Consider the following 16,750-nt stretch of genomic DNA (forward strand, 5'->3'; position numbering starts at 1 on the left):
CCACCTCCATGGGCAAGGTTTAACCACAGGAAGGGTAGCATCCAATGAGGATGCCTGGAAGATCCAGTCTCGGGATTATAGCTCTCCTATGCAAGGCAGAAGGGACACAAAGTCTGGTCTGTGCTAAACACACAGAACCCTTTGCCTGCATGTGCCCCCCACCCCAAACACAAGGGAGGGACTCTGAGGCACCTTCTGGATGCGTCTACTCATGGCGTCACCTCCATCCTCTCCCCACCACCAAAAAACTCCTTCCCGTTTCCAAAATTCCTCCTTGTTCCCAAAAGCCCTTCTCCAAGGCAGTCGTCGTGATTTTTGGGAACACATCCAGCTCAGATCTTCCCACAGCAGCTTTGGGGATGAGGTTGGAAAGATTTGGTGGCCTCATCGCTGGGAGTGCAAGCAGTTGCGCAGCAGCTGAGACGCTGTCATGCACTCCTGGAGCTGTTCTGCCTATCAGTTTTAATTCTGACTCATTTCAGGGCAGAAGGTAAAGGTCTAGGCTGGGGGGGGGGGGGGCAGGCAAGCGAAGGCCCAGGAGCCTTCATGTAGCTCTGTGTGCTAATTTTGCGGGTTGCTGAGGGCTCGGGGCCCCCCCGGTTCCCCCCAGTCCAGATCCCAGCCACGGCATGGGCCTGATAGCACCAAGCTCTCCGGAGGCCACTGTCCCATGTCCTTCTCCCTTTCCAAAACTCCGGAAGAGGGTTGGGCCGGCAGCCTCACAAGAGGCTCCTGCTGACTTTGGAAAGCCGACTTCGAAAGAGGTATCTGCCCCCCTTCCTGATTGTGGAGCACGTGGGAACCCAAGAGAATTTTGGTTTATGGGATAGCCGCTGCCAATGACCATCCTCTTGCTGTTCATCCCTTCTGCAGCTCTTTCAAAGGTAGGACATGTCTTCACATCTGGATTCTAACAAAGAATTCTCTGCACTGCCCGCTAAACTATAATTGCCAGGATCCTGCCTGCGACGAACGAAAACAAAAGAACCCTGCTATTTTTGATGAACAGGACATTTGCTTTGAGTATTTCTTGTTTCTAAAGGTTCTTTCCTTTGGGAAGGCATCCAACAGTTAGTGCTCCAAGTATCTACATGCACATTAAAAAATCTGATAAGCAAGAATGCACTTTCCTAAAGTCATAATGAATAATAAATAAATATTTGTTTGCATATTGCGGCTCTCAATCACCTGAAATTTACCTGGTCTGTCTGAAACTTGGCCTGTATTTTTATAAATAAATGGTTTCAAATTGTGGCTTGAAGGGGACCAGAACTGCACTGGGTTGGTGCAGTCCAGCATTTTGGTCCCGTGATGGCTGAGCAGATGCCCCTGGGAAGTCCGAAATCAGGAAGAGGGAGGTAAGCAAACTGCACTGGGGTACAGACTGCTCAGTATAATTGGCCATCACGACTTGTGGCGATGGAAGGTTTTCTCCTTCATGAATTTGTCTAATGCCCTATAAAGCTGTCTAGTTTGGTGGCTTTCACTACATCTTGTGAAGAATTCCGTAGATTAGCAGTGCAAAGTAATGCAGTCGTGTAGGGAAATGCGTTACAGGATTTGTAATGCTTTTTGAAATCTGTTTAATCTTAATATTTTCTGCACCATTGATTTCAATGGGGCTCCCATGTATGGGCAGTGGGGCACCAAACAGCTTCCTTTAAAAAGAAGTGTCAAATAGAGGTATGCAAATACTCCATCAAAAGTTTCTGCTAAGTAGACAAGCTTTTTCATCCCTTGGCACGTTTTGTGGGGAAGTCAATAAACAGCTTATTTCAGGACAATATGTTAATGGTCCCCAAAGGGATGAGGTTTGGTCTTGCTTCCAAAAAACTGTTTGGCTGGAAACAAAAGCTATTCTAACTGCAAGATGTTTCTTCTCTTCCCAATCAACTGGATACCTGAGTTTCCAGAAAGTTGGACTGGAAAATCGTTTTACGCTAAATCTATGATGATACTTAGGTGCCAGTTAAAAATGCATTTGTATAATTAGGCATTTGTTCTCTTTAATACCTGGCTTGGAAGAATTCCTTTTAAAAATTGTATTCCTCCAGTGCATTTTTATACAAAAATGCCCTATAATTTGGGCAGTGCCCTTCCAGGGCCCTGTAATCTGACACCAACGGGCACTATATAAATATGTTAAATAAATGTAACTTGGTTTAAAAGCCATTTCTGTGCAAGCTGATAAGCAGACAGCCACACACAGAGCCATGCATGTATTTAAATAATTTGAGGCAGTCAGTGAGAAGAATGATCCAGGACCAGACCAAAACCTCATCACGTGCCGCCAGATGCCTGAGATACGAAGTCTTGCACCCGGCTTTGAAAAGGGCTGGTGCCGGGTGGGCCTCCTCACGCAGACCAATCCACAGTGGAGGAGCCACCACCCATGAGGCCATTCCCCCATCCTGCACCTGTCCAAGCCTCCCTTCGGAGATGCATTTAGAGGAAGGCCCCAGAGGATGGAGGGCAGAAACCTTCTCAAAGCAAGCTGTCCAGAGCCCTCGTTGGAGCCTTTGGATGCCAGGGAGGGACATCCTGCTCATTTCAGAGGGATTCCACTCTCAGTCCCTCGCTGCCCTCGGTTTTTACCCTCCCTCATCCTTTGCTTCCTTGGGGCTCACCCAACAGAAGCCCCAGCCCTGGCTTAAGTTAGCTTGACAGCATTCAGGGATCCAATGTGGTACAGTTGTTAGAGAAGTCTTTGGATGTTTTGGACTGCAACACCCACAATCCCTGGCCATTGACCCTGCTGCCTGGGGCTAGTGGGACTTGTAGTTCTGGAGGGAGCACTTTTCTACCTCTCTTCTAAACTTTTTTTGCACACTGTGTCTCAAGAGCTCCACACTCGGCCATAAATGTTGAGCTAATTTCTGTGTCTTGGAGGTAACCTACTGTAGGGGGTTTCCGGGAAGAAGTCGTCCTGGCATTGCTCTCCCATGTGCCTCCAACCCTGGGCCCTGTGTGCCCCTCGCTTCCACGCCTTGAGGCCAGACAGGACGGCCAAGCGGGGGCTCCAACCCCCAGGTTGCCCTCCACCCAACGCAGACAGAAGGCTGGCTGACTGGCTACATCTGTCTGTGCGCTTCCAGTTCCTCCAGGGTGTTGCTGACTTTTGGAACAACAGGAGGGAACACAGAAGATGGACTTCTCTGCTGCCTTCACGGGAAAGAACATTCGGTCCCATAGATTAGAGCTGAGATGGAGCAGATCTGTCAGCACTCTGAAAAGAAGCTCATTATTTCGTAGATTTGTCTCCCCTTTGTCTACGAGACAATGAGTGATGCCAGCCGGAGATCCTTTGTTATCCAGAGAGTGGGTCTCGCCCCCTCCCTGCCCGCCTACATGCCTGGCTTGTTTTATGGCATCCGAGATCCAGCTGTCCCCCTGTAAGGGGGCATTTGCGGAGCTGCGTGAAACCCGCACCTCCCAGCGGTTTCTTGTCCCAGGAGAGGAGCCCTGCGATCTGCCAGGCACAGCTTTGGGACCTCTTGGGGTCCCTTCTTCCCAAAATCCATTCAAAATCCACAGCAAGTCCCTTGTGGGCCACATTTGGGAAGGGAAGCCAGGGTCTGCTGAGAAGGCTCATTCCGGGACTTGTGGGCCTCTTAACCTCCCTTTCACCTATTTCTGGGTGCACCGGGGGGCAGATACCAACCTGCATAAGGAATACATCAATGGCACATTTAACGAAATATAACGGAGCCCTGCTTGCCAGGGATTACAATTTCAGCCCCAATATGTGGCGGATCCTGCCCCCAAATGCAATTTAACATGCAACTTACTTTCTTTTGCCAAATTCGGTCGGACTCTTTAGCGGACAAGCTTATCGTAACCCCTTGGTGCTCTGTAGCTATTAAAGTTAATGTTTTTAACCATCCCTTCATTTTAGGCACCCGAGAGGGGAGGGGTAGCCCATGGGGGGGATTGGAGGGGGCAAAATAGCCCCTGGGCCTCCTGGAGGTGGCCATCCCCACTGGACCTGCGTACCTGTAAATCCCATGGAACATATTGAGGTTTGCTGCCAAGTTGGGTTGATCTTTCAATAGGGCAGTACTTCTAGAGTGATCAGGGTCCCCTGCAGACCTTATTTCTGCCCTTACAAAATCCCATAAGGTAGGTTGGCATTGCGCTCTCCCCACTGTAGTTGGGACAGATAAAAAATTGCATCTCTGGTATCTTCAGGCTTTTAAGGGATTCCCCAGCTTCCTACCACCTGCTTCCCTCCAGATGTTTTAGACCAGAAGTCCTGACTGTTGCTTATGCTGGCTGGTACTGATGGGAATTGGAGTCCAAAATATCTAGAGAGCAGGTAAGCTAGGGGAATCGGGGCTGTGCCCCCCACAGTGACATGCAAACAGTAAAGTGAGACGTAAGGCATACTGGTTGTACCTGAATGGAATGCTTCTGATCATGGCTTCGACCTTGTGCTACTCCAGTCCCCTTATGGTCCGGGATCGGGCCCTTTGTCTGATCGCTCCTGGTCCCTAGAGTAGGTTGCACTGAAGCTCCTGTTTCTTGCTGGAGTTTCCCCCTGGATCTAAGCACTGGCAGCAGTTGGAAAGGGGACTAGCATTTAGGAAGGCAAAGGAAAGGGTAGCTGCTCGGGTTACTTGGGAAACTTGTGCATAGCCCAAACTGTTACGACGAAGCAGTGTTGCTAAACTTGTAATGCATGCAATGAGCCTCTAGGTGTCCCTGTTGTGCTTGTATGTGCCGCTTATGAGGGCCCCTAGTGGCAAAACATGGCAGTAGCTTGCCATATGCTTCCTCTTTATAGGCGTGGAGTTTCCAAAATGGGTATTTGAACAGGAGGGGCTTGGTTCAGGCAAGGTTCCTCACTTTACAGGATATTTAGAAAGAAATTAAAGCACATGTGCCAAATCTATAGTGGATGGGATGGGATGGAATGGAATGGAATGGAATGGAAGTAGCAGAACTGAAAGGGGCATATCAGGCCATTGAGTCCAGCCACCTGCTCAGCTTCCACAGGTGGTCAGTCCCCCATCCAGCTGCAGACCTGTGCCTTTCCCGCTTAGCAAAGGTGACTGAACATGCTACGAGCTTGTTGCATATTCCACTAACATCTGTAGCGATGAAATATAGAGACAAATCATCAGAAACAAGCAAAAGAAAAGCTTGCCGAGGGGGACCAACTCGACAAACCTTGCTCCCAGGGTACTCGTTACTTGGACATGTTGCTTGCTTCCAAGTGGAAAGCCAAAGGGCAGAGCTGCTTGCCGGGGATTTTATGCGACTGTCCCGCTGTTTCAGAGGCTCCTGGTATGTCCAAGCTAGCTCCCCTTCAAGACAGACAAAGGATGAGAGAAGGCCCAGCTTTCCTGACTGACTTCAACAAAAGCATTCTTAGCGATGCGCTGAGGAACTTGCAGCCCCGGTGGCTTTTCTCACACCTGCACCGATGCCCTGCAGGTTTCTCACAGCGCGGAAGTCTAACAAGTTTTGGTGCTACTCTTAAGACATGACGCCGGGAGCATTTCCCACTTAACTCCTTGTCGCCGTGTCGTCTGGTTAGCAGTCCCAACACAGTGCGCAAAGCTGCACTCGTCTTGGTTTTTGCAGCAGTTCCGCTGAAGCACGAAACGCTTCCGTGTCACAAACTCCAGCGATGCGTCCTGTAATCAGAAATTGGGCCTGGCCAGCATTTCTGTTTTCGCTTGGTTCGGCCCTGTGCAATGACCCCCTCCTCCTGCCCCCCCCCCCCAGTACATGTGTAAATCAAACTTTGGAAGAGAAGGATTGGCCAAAGCATCATCATAAAAACAGGTCCAAATTCCAAGATAACGATTGTCATGGAAAATTACATCTCCGGCCAACAGTTTGGTAGCAGCTTTGTCTGAAGCGTGGGTCTGTTGAGGTGCTTTGGCACTGATTAATGATCAAGTTGGTGGCAGCTTGAATAGCAAAACCGTCCTCTCTCTGTTTGCTTTCAGAAGAAGGAACAGCGACACTCTCTTGATTCGCATTCTGCTCCCTCTCTGTAATTTTCCCCCGTGTTGCCAAAAAACTCTGGTACCTCCAGCCATGGCACTATATGCCCTTCAATAGGCATTTTTCCCAAAGAAATGGCACCTTTTATCTGCTTGTGATGAGGAAAGACATTTTAATCAGGGCTTAGTCATATACTTCCCCCCAAAACTATTGTTTTAATTCATCACCCCCCTTCTCTAGTTTTCAAAGATAATTAAATAGTTCGGTAGGCACAGTGTGTCACCTTTATTAACATAGGTAATTTTGAAGGGAGGAAAGGAGGAGAAAAGATGCCATTGTTTTAAATCGCTTCAGAAGAATTGCTTTCAGCTTCATCTTGGAACATAGTTTCAGGTTGTTACTGCAACATTTGTTGGATGTTCGGGGCTGTCAGTGTTCAGAGTGAGCCCAAATTCTTTCCCCTACCCTGAATTTTGCTGCCGGCGCTCAGGAGGAGAAATGGCGGAGCTGTTGGTGGTGTTTTCGGAAGGTCCGTCGATAGGGGGGCCTTCCCGGCAGCCACGCTTGTCTCAGCATTTGGCAGGGACTGCTGTGCCCACCCCACACCTATACCCATTCCCACTCAAGGAGCCCCCTTGGAATGAGGGTTCTGTGCTTCTTTGAGGGGGAACCTAGGAGAATGGGAGCTATCAGCCAGCCACTGATGGGAGGGTCCTTACAGGAAACCAGGCGGGAAGCTTAGCTCCAGCCAGCGGTGGCCTAGTCTTTTGCAGATCAGTGCCATCCACTTGGGCTGGACTGGAAACTGCTGGGCAGCTCCAAGAATTGTGACTCCGTGTCTTTGGGGGGCACCCAAAGGCTGTGATGTGCCCTCATGCCATATGTGGGGAGCAATGCCGGATGGACCCTCTTGCCCGTTTTGCCAGGGGCCTGCCGCACATTCCCCAGGCCTTTCCCAACCCGGTGGCAGCACTTTTGAGCTCTTCCAAGCCACGCTGGAGTGTCTGGTTGCCATTTTCTTCCCATCAGAGCACCCTGAAATGAAGCAATATATCAATAGGGCATCATGCTGGAGCAGGAGGGGAAGGGGGTCCGCAGTTCTCTTCCTGGTCCTCCTGCCAGCAACACCGAGGATTTCCCCCATCAGGAGCAAATCAATGCCATTATTTGGGCGCTCGTGGCTGGAGCTGGGCTTGGGCATCTGACTGGCATGAAATGATCCAAGGGGCCACATTTTCTGAGGAGCACCACAACCAGCAGACTTGCCTTTACAAGAAGGGCCGGGACAAGGGTGAAGAGTAAGAGAAGCTTTGATGCGCCCCTCAAAGGGAGGGAGCTCCACCAGCTGAACAGGGTGGGCCCCTGGGTCGCTTCTCTTGCTGTTCCCTGCAAAATGAGCTTGGCAGTCAGGAGTAAGGGGCAGAGCAGCTAAGATGCATCATGTTGTAAGCGGCATTTGGGAGTCATGTGGGAAGGAATCAAGAGGTCTAAGTGCCCACTGGAGCAATCAAGATGGTCTTCCCTGGAGCGGGGACCAGTTTTTGCATAAGTTTGGCAAAGTCCTTCATCTATTCAGTGCAGTTCTTTGCTTTAGAATGCCTGGACACTTCAAGCAACATCGGAGGCCTTCCTTCAAGTAACTCTGCAGAGGGAAGCTTGGAAGGTGCTAACAAGAGAAAGACCTTCTCTGTGGTAGCCCCCAAATTCAGAATGATCTGCCCACTGGGGCCTACCTGGCAGCGGGGCTGTCATCTTTTTGGCACCAGGTTAAGACTATCCTCCACTGGCATGTGCTGGATGGGGCATTTATGTCAGCTTTCTTTAGGTAGGTCAAGTATTTCATTGAAATTGTCTTTAGCTGTTGCAGTTGTCTTAAATGTGGCATACTGGAATGGCTTGTGTTTTATCATCTCATATCTGATTATCTTGTATCTGTATCTTGAGTTATTTTCCTCTATTCCCTTCCTAAATTCAGGCTCATCATAGATTAATAGAATAGTAGAGTTGGAAGGGGCCATCAAGTCCAGCCCGCTGCTGTGGCTGGTCACCAGTTCATGCCATCCCACTCAGATGACTGCCCAGTTTCTTTCTGAATGCCTGTCGTGTAGGAGAGCCCATGACCCAGTGTCCACATCCTTGATCATGAGCATTGGAGGAATGAGTGGTTCTGCTCCAATCTCCATGCAGAGTCTTGCAAGCATGTTTGATCAAGGGTGGATTTGCTTGAAGTCTTTGCTTCCCCACCCACAGCCCAGAAGAATGGTTAGGAAGGAAAAGCATTGCTTTGCATCAGTTGGGGGCTGCGGTTCTAGCAGGGCCTTCTTCGGGACTTGCTCTCAGCGTGGGACGATAGAGGACAAAACCATCAGTGGATCTTGTTAAACAGCAGTAAGACACATCTGGCCAAGAAAAGATAAGAGTATCCAAATGCTTCATGTAAGTAAGCCCAGCCATAATATGTGAATATTCGGCCTGAAGAATGGTCTGGAGGCACATTAGGCATTCCCCAATGATGAAGCTAAGCAGGTCTGGGGCTGGCCAGAGCTTGGAGGGGAGACCACCTGGGAAGAGCATCATCGTGTCATCGTCGTTGCCACGTTGCATTTCTATACCACCCATAGCTGAAGCTCTCTGGGCAGTTCACAACACTTTAAGTCGCCCATCCAGATGTCAGCCAGGCCTGACCCTGCTTAGCTTCCAAGATTAGCCAGGATCGGGCATTTCAGGCTATGTGGGAGCCACCTTGAGTTCCACAATATAATAAATACACGAAGGACAAGCTAAGATTGGGGGCAAGGGACACATCACATGCAGTGACTGCAATTGGCCGCTTGTTACAAGGTCCATGGCAGCCACCCCCTCTTCCCCCACACGGGGCTGGTGAGCACATGGAAGGGAATTCTTTCTGAGTCTGACAACCAAAGAGCCAAGACCCCCCGTATGCTTCCTTTGGGGATGGCCAGCGGTGGAATTTTGCGTTCCAGTTGGCCAAGTCTCCACCCAGGTGTGTTCAAGATCCGCCCTCCCACCTAGCCGCCCTGATCTGTTGTGCAGGTAATCACACATGCTGGTGTGTGACATGTTGCCTGGCTTGTTGGGAATCTATATTCTTATTTGTTTTGCTCCTATGCACCCTGTTGTTTTAATTTTTTTAATAGAATGCTACCGTGCCGTTAAACAGTTATTAACAGAATGACAACAAATTGCTGAGACAGATTTCCTTTGGAGAACACACACACACACACACACACACACACACAAGCACCCCCGCCCCGAAAATAGAGTACAGTTTGCAAAAGTATCGAGGCACAGTAATGACAATGAATTTTGATTTCCCGGAACTGATATTAGACTCCTTATTAAACTATGTACATCTGCTTTTAATTTAGTCCAAATAATTGGAAAATGCAATGAAGCTTTCCAATTAAAGCGGGGGTTTTATGCTGTTTAATAATACCCCCATAATATTATAGCTCATGAAGTGACAGGTGAGTTGGGTGAATGGATGAATAAAACATAATGCAGCAATAAGGGATGGAGAAACGGGAGACAGTTGCAGGGGATTTTAAATGCTCAATGTAATTTGCATATATTAATCTCTTCTTTTCAGCCTTATCAAGCATTCTTCAGTATCTGAAGTTAAAATAGCGCTGACAGGCGAGAGCAGGCTTAGTTTTTTCGAGGATTTATTACTTGTATAATTTCTGATCTTTAATAAGCAGATATGAGTGATCCTCCTAGTTCTATAGAAATCGTTTAATTGTTCCAGATGGCGTGTACTGATTATGCAAAATTACTTTTCACACAATTTTTTTTCTTTTGGTGCTTGTATATGATGTGCGTGATGGAGTTTGGAGTAAAATTAAAACAAATTTATAGTCGCCTTATCGCACTGTTTTATGGTGTGTTAAAACACATGGAGAGAAAAGTTTAATTTAATATACTACATTGCATTGACCAGTAGCTATTATAATGCAATGGTGGGCTCCCTTTTTCCCCTCTCATTTGGAGATTTGATGAAGAATAATGTTGCCCATTGTTCGTTACGTTGTCACTAATATTAAAAAGACACACAGAGAAAGAGAGAAGCAATTCTGGTGAGTGAAGGAAGCCCATGTTGATGAAAAATGCATAATGCATAATTTGTGCACTTAGATAAAATGCAAAGGAATTGCATGCTCATTTTGGAAAGCAGATCTGCGCAGAACAAATGAAATAACCTTGTTGCGACAGCTTTCTCCTAATCGAGAAGGATTTTCTTTTAATGAGTCGTGGGGCAAAATTGTATTTTAATTCTATTTTATTTCTGAATCCCCAGTGTCAGGTGCGTTCTGCTGACAGCTGTCACTGAGCCTTCTCTGGAACTCCTGTTATATGGATATCTCAATGGTCCACTTTCTGTAATTGAAAAGGCGTTCGTTTCTTGGGAGTGCTTGGCTAGAGTTTGGCCTGTTGAAAAGTCTTGCTGATGCATATTTTTCCAGGCATAGAATGCGTCTGTGTGCTTCTTCGCTGGCATATGTGCAAAAGAAGGCCTCGATTCATTTTCTCTGACGTGGTGGGTCTCATGATTCTGTTGTTGGTTCCCATCAGCCCCAGCCAGCATGGCCAATGGTTAGGAGAGCACTGTGCAAGGTGTCCAGAGGGAGCCAAGTTTGAGAAGGGTTAGAGCATGTGAACTTGCCTTCCGTTGTGCTGGAAAGGCACAGTGTGTCCCCCCGTTGTACATTGCCATGTTAGGTGGCCCATTCTTGGTTGGGTATTTCCGTGAAGTCTTCAAAGAGCCACTCTACCCAATGGCAGCTGTGGGTGAAATTTGCGTTCACACACTAAACAGAAGGAAGGACGGCACTGTACGAAAAGGATGACCCAGATCTAATCTGATGAATATGAGACAGAAGGTGTCTTCATAGCTGATTATAAGCAAGGAACTGATCAACCAGTTCTGTGCAGGAACAGAAATCACGCTGCACGCTCAGAAGTTTGCAATCTCCTCTGAACTTAATGGCAGATTTATAACACTTACAAGGGGTGAAGTTCTACCAGGAAGCCGATGTTTCATGGCATCAGTAGCCATGAAAATTTGTTTCATGCTTTAAGCATGACTCAGCCTGGAATTAAGCCATTGTCTCAAATAACTTGCTAGATCTTGCGTGCTTTAGCTTCAGCTACAACCAGTTGTTGGGGAAGAGTTTGCAGGCCTCCCTTTGGAAGTTGAGTCAGTGCAACATTCCTCATTCACCTGCAGCTTCTACTGGGATGCCAAGAGGACCGGCTCTGAAGCTGCTGAGTAGCAAAGGAGTACAGCCCCTCTTCTGTCTACTTTCCACAGGAGGTTGGGGCCTGGAAAATCATCAAGACCCACACAAGGCTGAAAGAAAAGGGTGGGCAACTTTTTGGCCAAACATCTGGAGAGCCGTAACTCCGATCAGCCGTAGAAACCATAACCAATGCAGCAGGTGGGTGGGAGTTGTTGGGCAAAACAGAAGTAATATTTACAGGACGATGGACAGCTCCATGAGAACAGACAGGTTGCTCCCAGCGAGTCCAGAATTGATCTGAAGTGTTTTAGTAGCGCTGAGAGTTGAGAAACCAACTTCCGTGAGGAGAGGTTGAAATATTGCAGTATTTTGAGCCAGGAGAGGAGAAGATTAAGAGGAAATGATAGCAGCCTTCAAATATTTGTCATACAAGGTGGGCCAAACTTGTACTCGGGGGTTCCAGAAAACAAGTCCTACAACCAAGGGGTACAAATGACAAGGAACTAATCTGGCTAAATGTTTTGGGGAGACTTCCTCAATTTAATGGCTGTTCAACGGCAGAAACCAAACAGCTTTATAGGTTTCACTGGGTGTGCACCAATCCAGGTGTACTTTGGGGAATGGCCCATATCAGCTCAGACTGATTCAGATGTTGTCCACCTTGACTTTGGTACTAAACTAGAGTCGAGATTCAGGAATCTCCCAGTGATTATCATGAATGATTTCTTTTCTAATATTATTCTTGGTCAGAACTGGTTTATAGTTGTGTAGGCACAGAAACCGCTTAGGAGAGGACTGCACTTACTAAATTTCCAAAAAATCCATGCTCTGCTTTCTGTGCTATGCACCTTTATATCTGTATTTTTCAGAATTAAAAAGAAGTGCTGTTGCTATTTCTATTTTATGGCAGAAGAGGGTGAGGTTTCCTGGGATAGTCGCCCCCTTCAGAAGGTATCAGCATTACAGCTACAGGGTTTTTCGTTTTGTTTTGGTGGAAAAACTGCCATGTTGTTTTAAGGTTATCCAAAAGGGGCTGGGTCATTTTCCTGGTAGACGGGTGATATGAAAATGACAGATTGCCTAGAGGCGACTTCCAGTAAAAAACCTGTTGCCCTCATTTGGTGGCAACGCTGTTTCCTCTGTGCTTTGCACCCCACTTTCAGAGAAAATAAATTGAAAGGAGTCTCTGCAACACAAGTCAGTCATGAAGCTGTGCTCAGCTCCAGCTTTGGTGGCTTCGGAGAAAACCCACCGTGACTTGGGAGGGACCAAAGCAGTCTGAATCAGGATCAGACTTCATCTGAATCCAGTGCACATCCCTTGTTAGACCCAGCAGTTAAAATGAGTCCTGCGAATGCACAGGAAGCCAGCAAAGCTTCAAGCGGTTCTAGCTTAGTGTAGGTTTCTACCCGGCTTTTGTGGGTCTGGTGTATATCGTGCTTCTCCTGGAGGAGGAAGAGGCTCTCTGTGGCTACTAGCCTTGCTGGCTACCTGCTGTGCCTGCATGCGCCAGTTGCTGAGGAGCTTGGGTAGGTGGAGGTCTTGCACCCATCCTGCTTGGGGGACCCATCGGTGGCTGGGTTGCCCCCATGCGAATGGAGCGCTGGCCTGATCCAGCATGGCAGCCTTCGGACAGAAGTGAAACATGGAGACGCGTGTCCCAAGTAAAGTGTCCGGTGCTCAATCCATGGTTTAGCACTGCATGCAGAGGCTGGGAGGCTGTGACACGGGCTCATGTCTTCCCACCTTCTCTGATGCAGGTGGGAGAGAGGCCCTGGCGGGATCTTCGTTCGCCTTCCATGAAATTGGGCTTGTTGCTCTGTTCTAATCAAAGGCTTTCTGCTTTTAAGACAAACCGTGATCCATTCCTAAACAAGGCCACTCCAAACCATGGGTTTATTTAGCTGGTTTAAATAACCAGAGTTCGTTTTATACTGGATGCAGAACCTCTTTCCATCTTAAGGCCGAATTAGGTTTCAGGGGACCTTTGGGGGACCACATCCCAGAGAGGGGCAGGGCCAGAATGGCAGCATATTCCAGAAGTTGTTTCTGCCAGGAACTAAGCCTCAGGAGAAGCATTTTAGCCTTTAGGAATTGGCGTGGGTGCTGCACAAAAGACCAGAAATCACCACACCGTCAGTGAGCAGGGAAGGGGTGTGGCCAAATGAAGGGGTGTGGCTTGGAGGACCCAGGGAGGGCAGATTTTCTGTATTCTGGCCCAAGTAGCTTCTGACGGTTGTTGTGTTAGCAGATTAAAGCAACACGTTATTTGTGTGAACGCTACGTGCTCCCTGATGAGAAGGCTTCGATGTACCCCCTTCAGTTTTCAAGCACATGTGTGCCAGTTAAAGTGCTATTTGGGTTGGGAGTCCCAGGGCAACTGGACCTCTTCGTGCCCCATGAACTTGCCCGAGCAGCATTTATTATTGGAGGAGTTTTTCTGCATGCATCTATTCTTCACAAATAGGTAGTGACTGGGAAATGGGGCCTTTTTGGCTGTGGCTCCCCATTTATGGAATACTGTCCCAGAGTGCTTCACCAGGCACAGGGCCTTTCATCTTTTTTAACTTTCCAGTTAGTCTCAGAATCAGTAGGCAAGTTGCTCTGTGATGACGCAGTTTTAACAGGTGGGACCAAAAGCGAGCTAAAAGTTGATGGTGTGTTTGCTTTTCTTAGGAAGCTATTTTGCTTCTGGTCTGTTACTGTAATGGAGAATCTGGAAGACAGTATTAAAGGTGCAGTCATGCAGTGTATGAGCATGTCTGTATGTTTTATGAAAAGAAGAGTTTTTTTGAAGTTCCCTCAATTTCTTAAATATGCACCTTCACAGAGAAAGATCCAAGTTTATCTAAATGTAATAGACTGATCACTTAAATACTGAATCAGTTGATAGCCCTATTTAAAGCCAGTTCAGAATAAAATGTTGATTCATAAACCAGCATTAACGTTCACCTACATTGTTTGCCTCAGGAAAAAATAATGTATGTTATCGAAGTATCTATAAGCCCTAATATAAATCAGGAGTGATTAGAGAAATATTTGCCCTAATGAAGTAATCATTTGGTCTTAATGTGTTCCACGAATGTGGCTTTTGAGTGTGTTAACTGGATGGACGTGGTATGGATTTTCTTTCTCATCTTCAAAACGCTATCTAATGTTTCATTAAGAGTCGCATATAATGTATCTTAAGTACAGTCATTAAATATAGTTTAAGGAGATTTATGTTTCGATATTGCTTAAAGATGGTTTAATGGGCCCATTTACTTGGACTATATTAATGAGCTCTTGCTACCTAATTTTAAGGATCTTAATGCATGTGAAGAGTTTGCAACTGTATGGAACAACTTGGAGTGGCAAGGCGATGGGAAGCCAGTGTGGAGCAAAGTCCTCCAGGCCACTGGCATCTTGTCCTGTGCTGTCATTCCACCGGTGGCTTGGATTGACCTGCTGCTTGGTGGCCCTCACCTCTATCACGCTCCTGGTGGTTCCTGGTGTGCCTGTCCCACCTCCACTTTCCATTTGACACAGAGCTGGTCTAGTACAACAGTTCTCACACATGAAGTTCCGTCCAGCCCAGCGTCCCATGTCCTACCGAAGCCAGTGAGATGTCTCCTGGAAGTCCCCAAGCAGGACATGAACCCTTCATTGGTCAACCTCATCTTCCTGAACTTTTCAAAGCTTTGAAATCCCTCCAAGTAAATGTTGTACCTGTCTTGTGACACAGAATTCCTAAGGTAGGGCAAGTCAATTAGAGTCACTATTTCTTTAAAACATGTCAAAGAGTGCATTGGCAGTGTTTGATTGCTTTGTTTTTAAGAACACATTTTTCAGAGAGCATTGTCCCTTACTCTGAAATGTCTTGATTGGCTTCCGGTGATTTCGCTCAGCCTAATCCGAAGGGCTACATGGTGCGGCAACATCGTCACATTGGCTAGGTAACTCCTGACCATGTGAAATGATCCGTGGGAGTAATGCAGGAGGCATTGCCCTCACTCTGCATTGGCTTGGTGACATGACCGCCTGACGAATGATGCAATGGCGTATCAACCCCAATAATGGATCTGGGGAAGGGTGGGTTTGGGTGATGGCCCCAAAGCAGCCTTGAACAGTGTTAAAGAAAAGCTGTTATTAAGCATTTTCTGCAGGAGCAAACAAATCTCTGTCATGCACACATGTTTGCACACTACTGCTCTCTCGTGCACATGTGTGCACCCTGATGCTCAGCACACTGCCACACATGTGCTTCCTTCCTTTTGTAATTGGACGTTTCTTTCCTCCGGGCTCGTGTTTCTGCATTTGGGAGGAAAGGGTGTTTGTGTGTGTACATGGAAAGAACCTCCCCTCCCCCAACCCCTGCTGGTAACTAGCTCATCAGTGTTGCATCCTCATCCGGAGAATAACGGCTTGCTGATTAGCATAATTCATGACAAATGGAGGTGTGGGGAAGGTGGATTGGTTTAAGATGATGGATGTGCTTTGGTCCAGGCTGCTCCTGCCAAGAGGCCCTTCGCTGGCCGGCTGGCCCCCTGGTCTTGCGCAGGCCCCGCTCATCCATCGCCAGGCGTCAGGGCCTGCTTGCGCTTGCTGCGGCAGGGAGCACCTCGGCCGGGTGGCCGGCCTTCCTTTCTCGTATTCGTTGGGGTGTCGCGAGATGGCCACCCTGCCACCAAGAGCAGCTTTGTGCGTGGATCTCTCTGCACACACGAATGTTGGTCTTGTCCTGCTTGGCATGGGAGAGGACGGCGAGGTCGGGGCCACCCTGGGAGAGCCTCCTGAATGGGAGTGCGTGGCAGAACCTTGGAGAGCACCCAAGGGGAGCAGCAAGGCGGACCGGGGGAGGATCCAGGATCCACGGTGATCCGCTCCTTCAGTGGGTGAACTGGTGTGCTAGATGGGAGCAGCCAGAGTGGCATCTTTGGGGCAGGCTTCAAATCATCCCATTTGGCCCCCTAGTGATGTATATTTATATCCTGATTTTTCCATTAAAAAGAATCCTAATGGGCTTGCCTATTTCTCTTCCTCTCCGTTTTACCTTCACAGTAGCTCTGTGCGGTGGCTCAGTGAGTGTCGTGCCAGCCTAGTGCCAGAGAGCCCTGGGTTCAAATCCCGATGGAGCTCACTGGTTCACCCTGGCCTCATAACAGCCTCTTAGCATTGCCAGTCTTTCAAGGCATGCCATACATGCCACCCTGAAATCTTTGCAAGCATCGTCAGGTGGTGAAAAGTATTTTTGAAGGCTTGTTCATTAATCAAAGCTCTGTTGCATGAAGGGTTAATCGAAAGAGGATTATTATATTCACCTTTGAACCAGGGAAGGATTTCTGGGGAGCTGGATTTCTGGAGATGATTTCTCTTTTAACTGATGTTTTAAAAGCAAAAAAAAAAAAAAAAAAAGGAAAAGAAAACACTCTTTCTAATAAGGGTGAAAATCCTTAATTTTGCATTAGCGAAAAGGGGCTAATAATTATATAGTTAATTGGCATCTGGAAATGAGGATGATCTTAATTACAAAGCGCCATTTCCCTAATAGCTAC

At 47.7% G+C, this 16,750-nt stretch overlaps 1 protein-coding gene across 5 annotated transcripts in view; it reads left to right on the forward strand.

Moving 5' to 3' along the window:
* Positions 1 to 16,750, forward strand: part of MVB12B (multivesicular body subunit 12B) — an 83,720-nt gene that overhangs the window by 42,844 nt on the left and 24,126 nt on the right. Inside the window, exon 8 of one of the 5 annotated variants that reach the window (XM_044439871.1) lies at positions 874 to 3,677. The exons of the other annotated variants lie outside the window; for them this stretch is intronic. Within the exon in view, the coding sequence (XP_044295806.1) occupies positions 874 to 914 (41 nt within the window). The 3' untranslated portion in view covers positions 915 to 3,677. Of the gene's footprint in view, positions 1 to 873; positions 3,678 to 16,750 lie in introns of those variants that run through there. 5 annotated transcript variants of the gene reach the window in all.

Source organism: Varanus komodoensis, unplaced genomic scaffold (assembly GCF_004798865.1).
Source record: "Varanus komodoensis strain SLA01 unplaced genomic scaffold, ASM479886v1 scaffold36, whole genome shotgun sequence".
Lineage (NCBI taxonomy): Eukaryota > Metazoa > Chordata > Lepidosauria > Squamata > Varanidae > Varanus > Varanus komodoensis.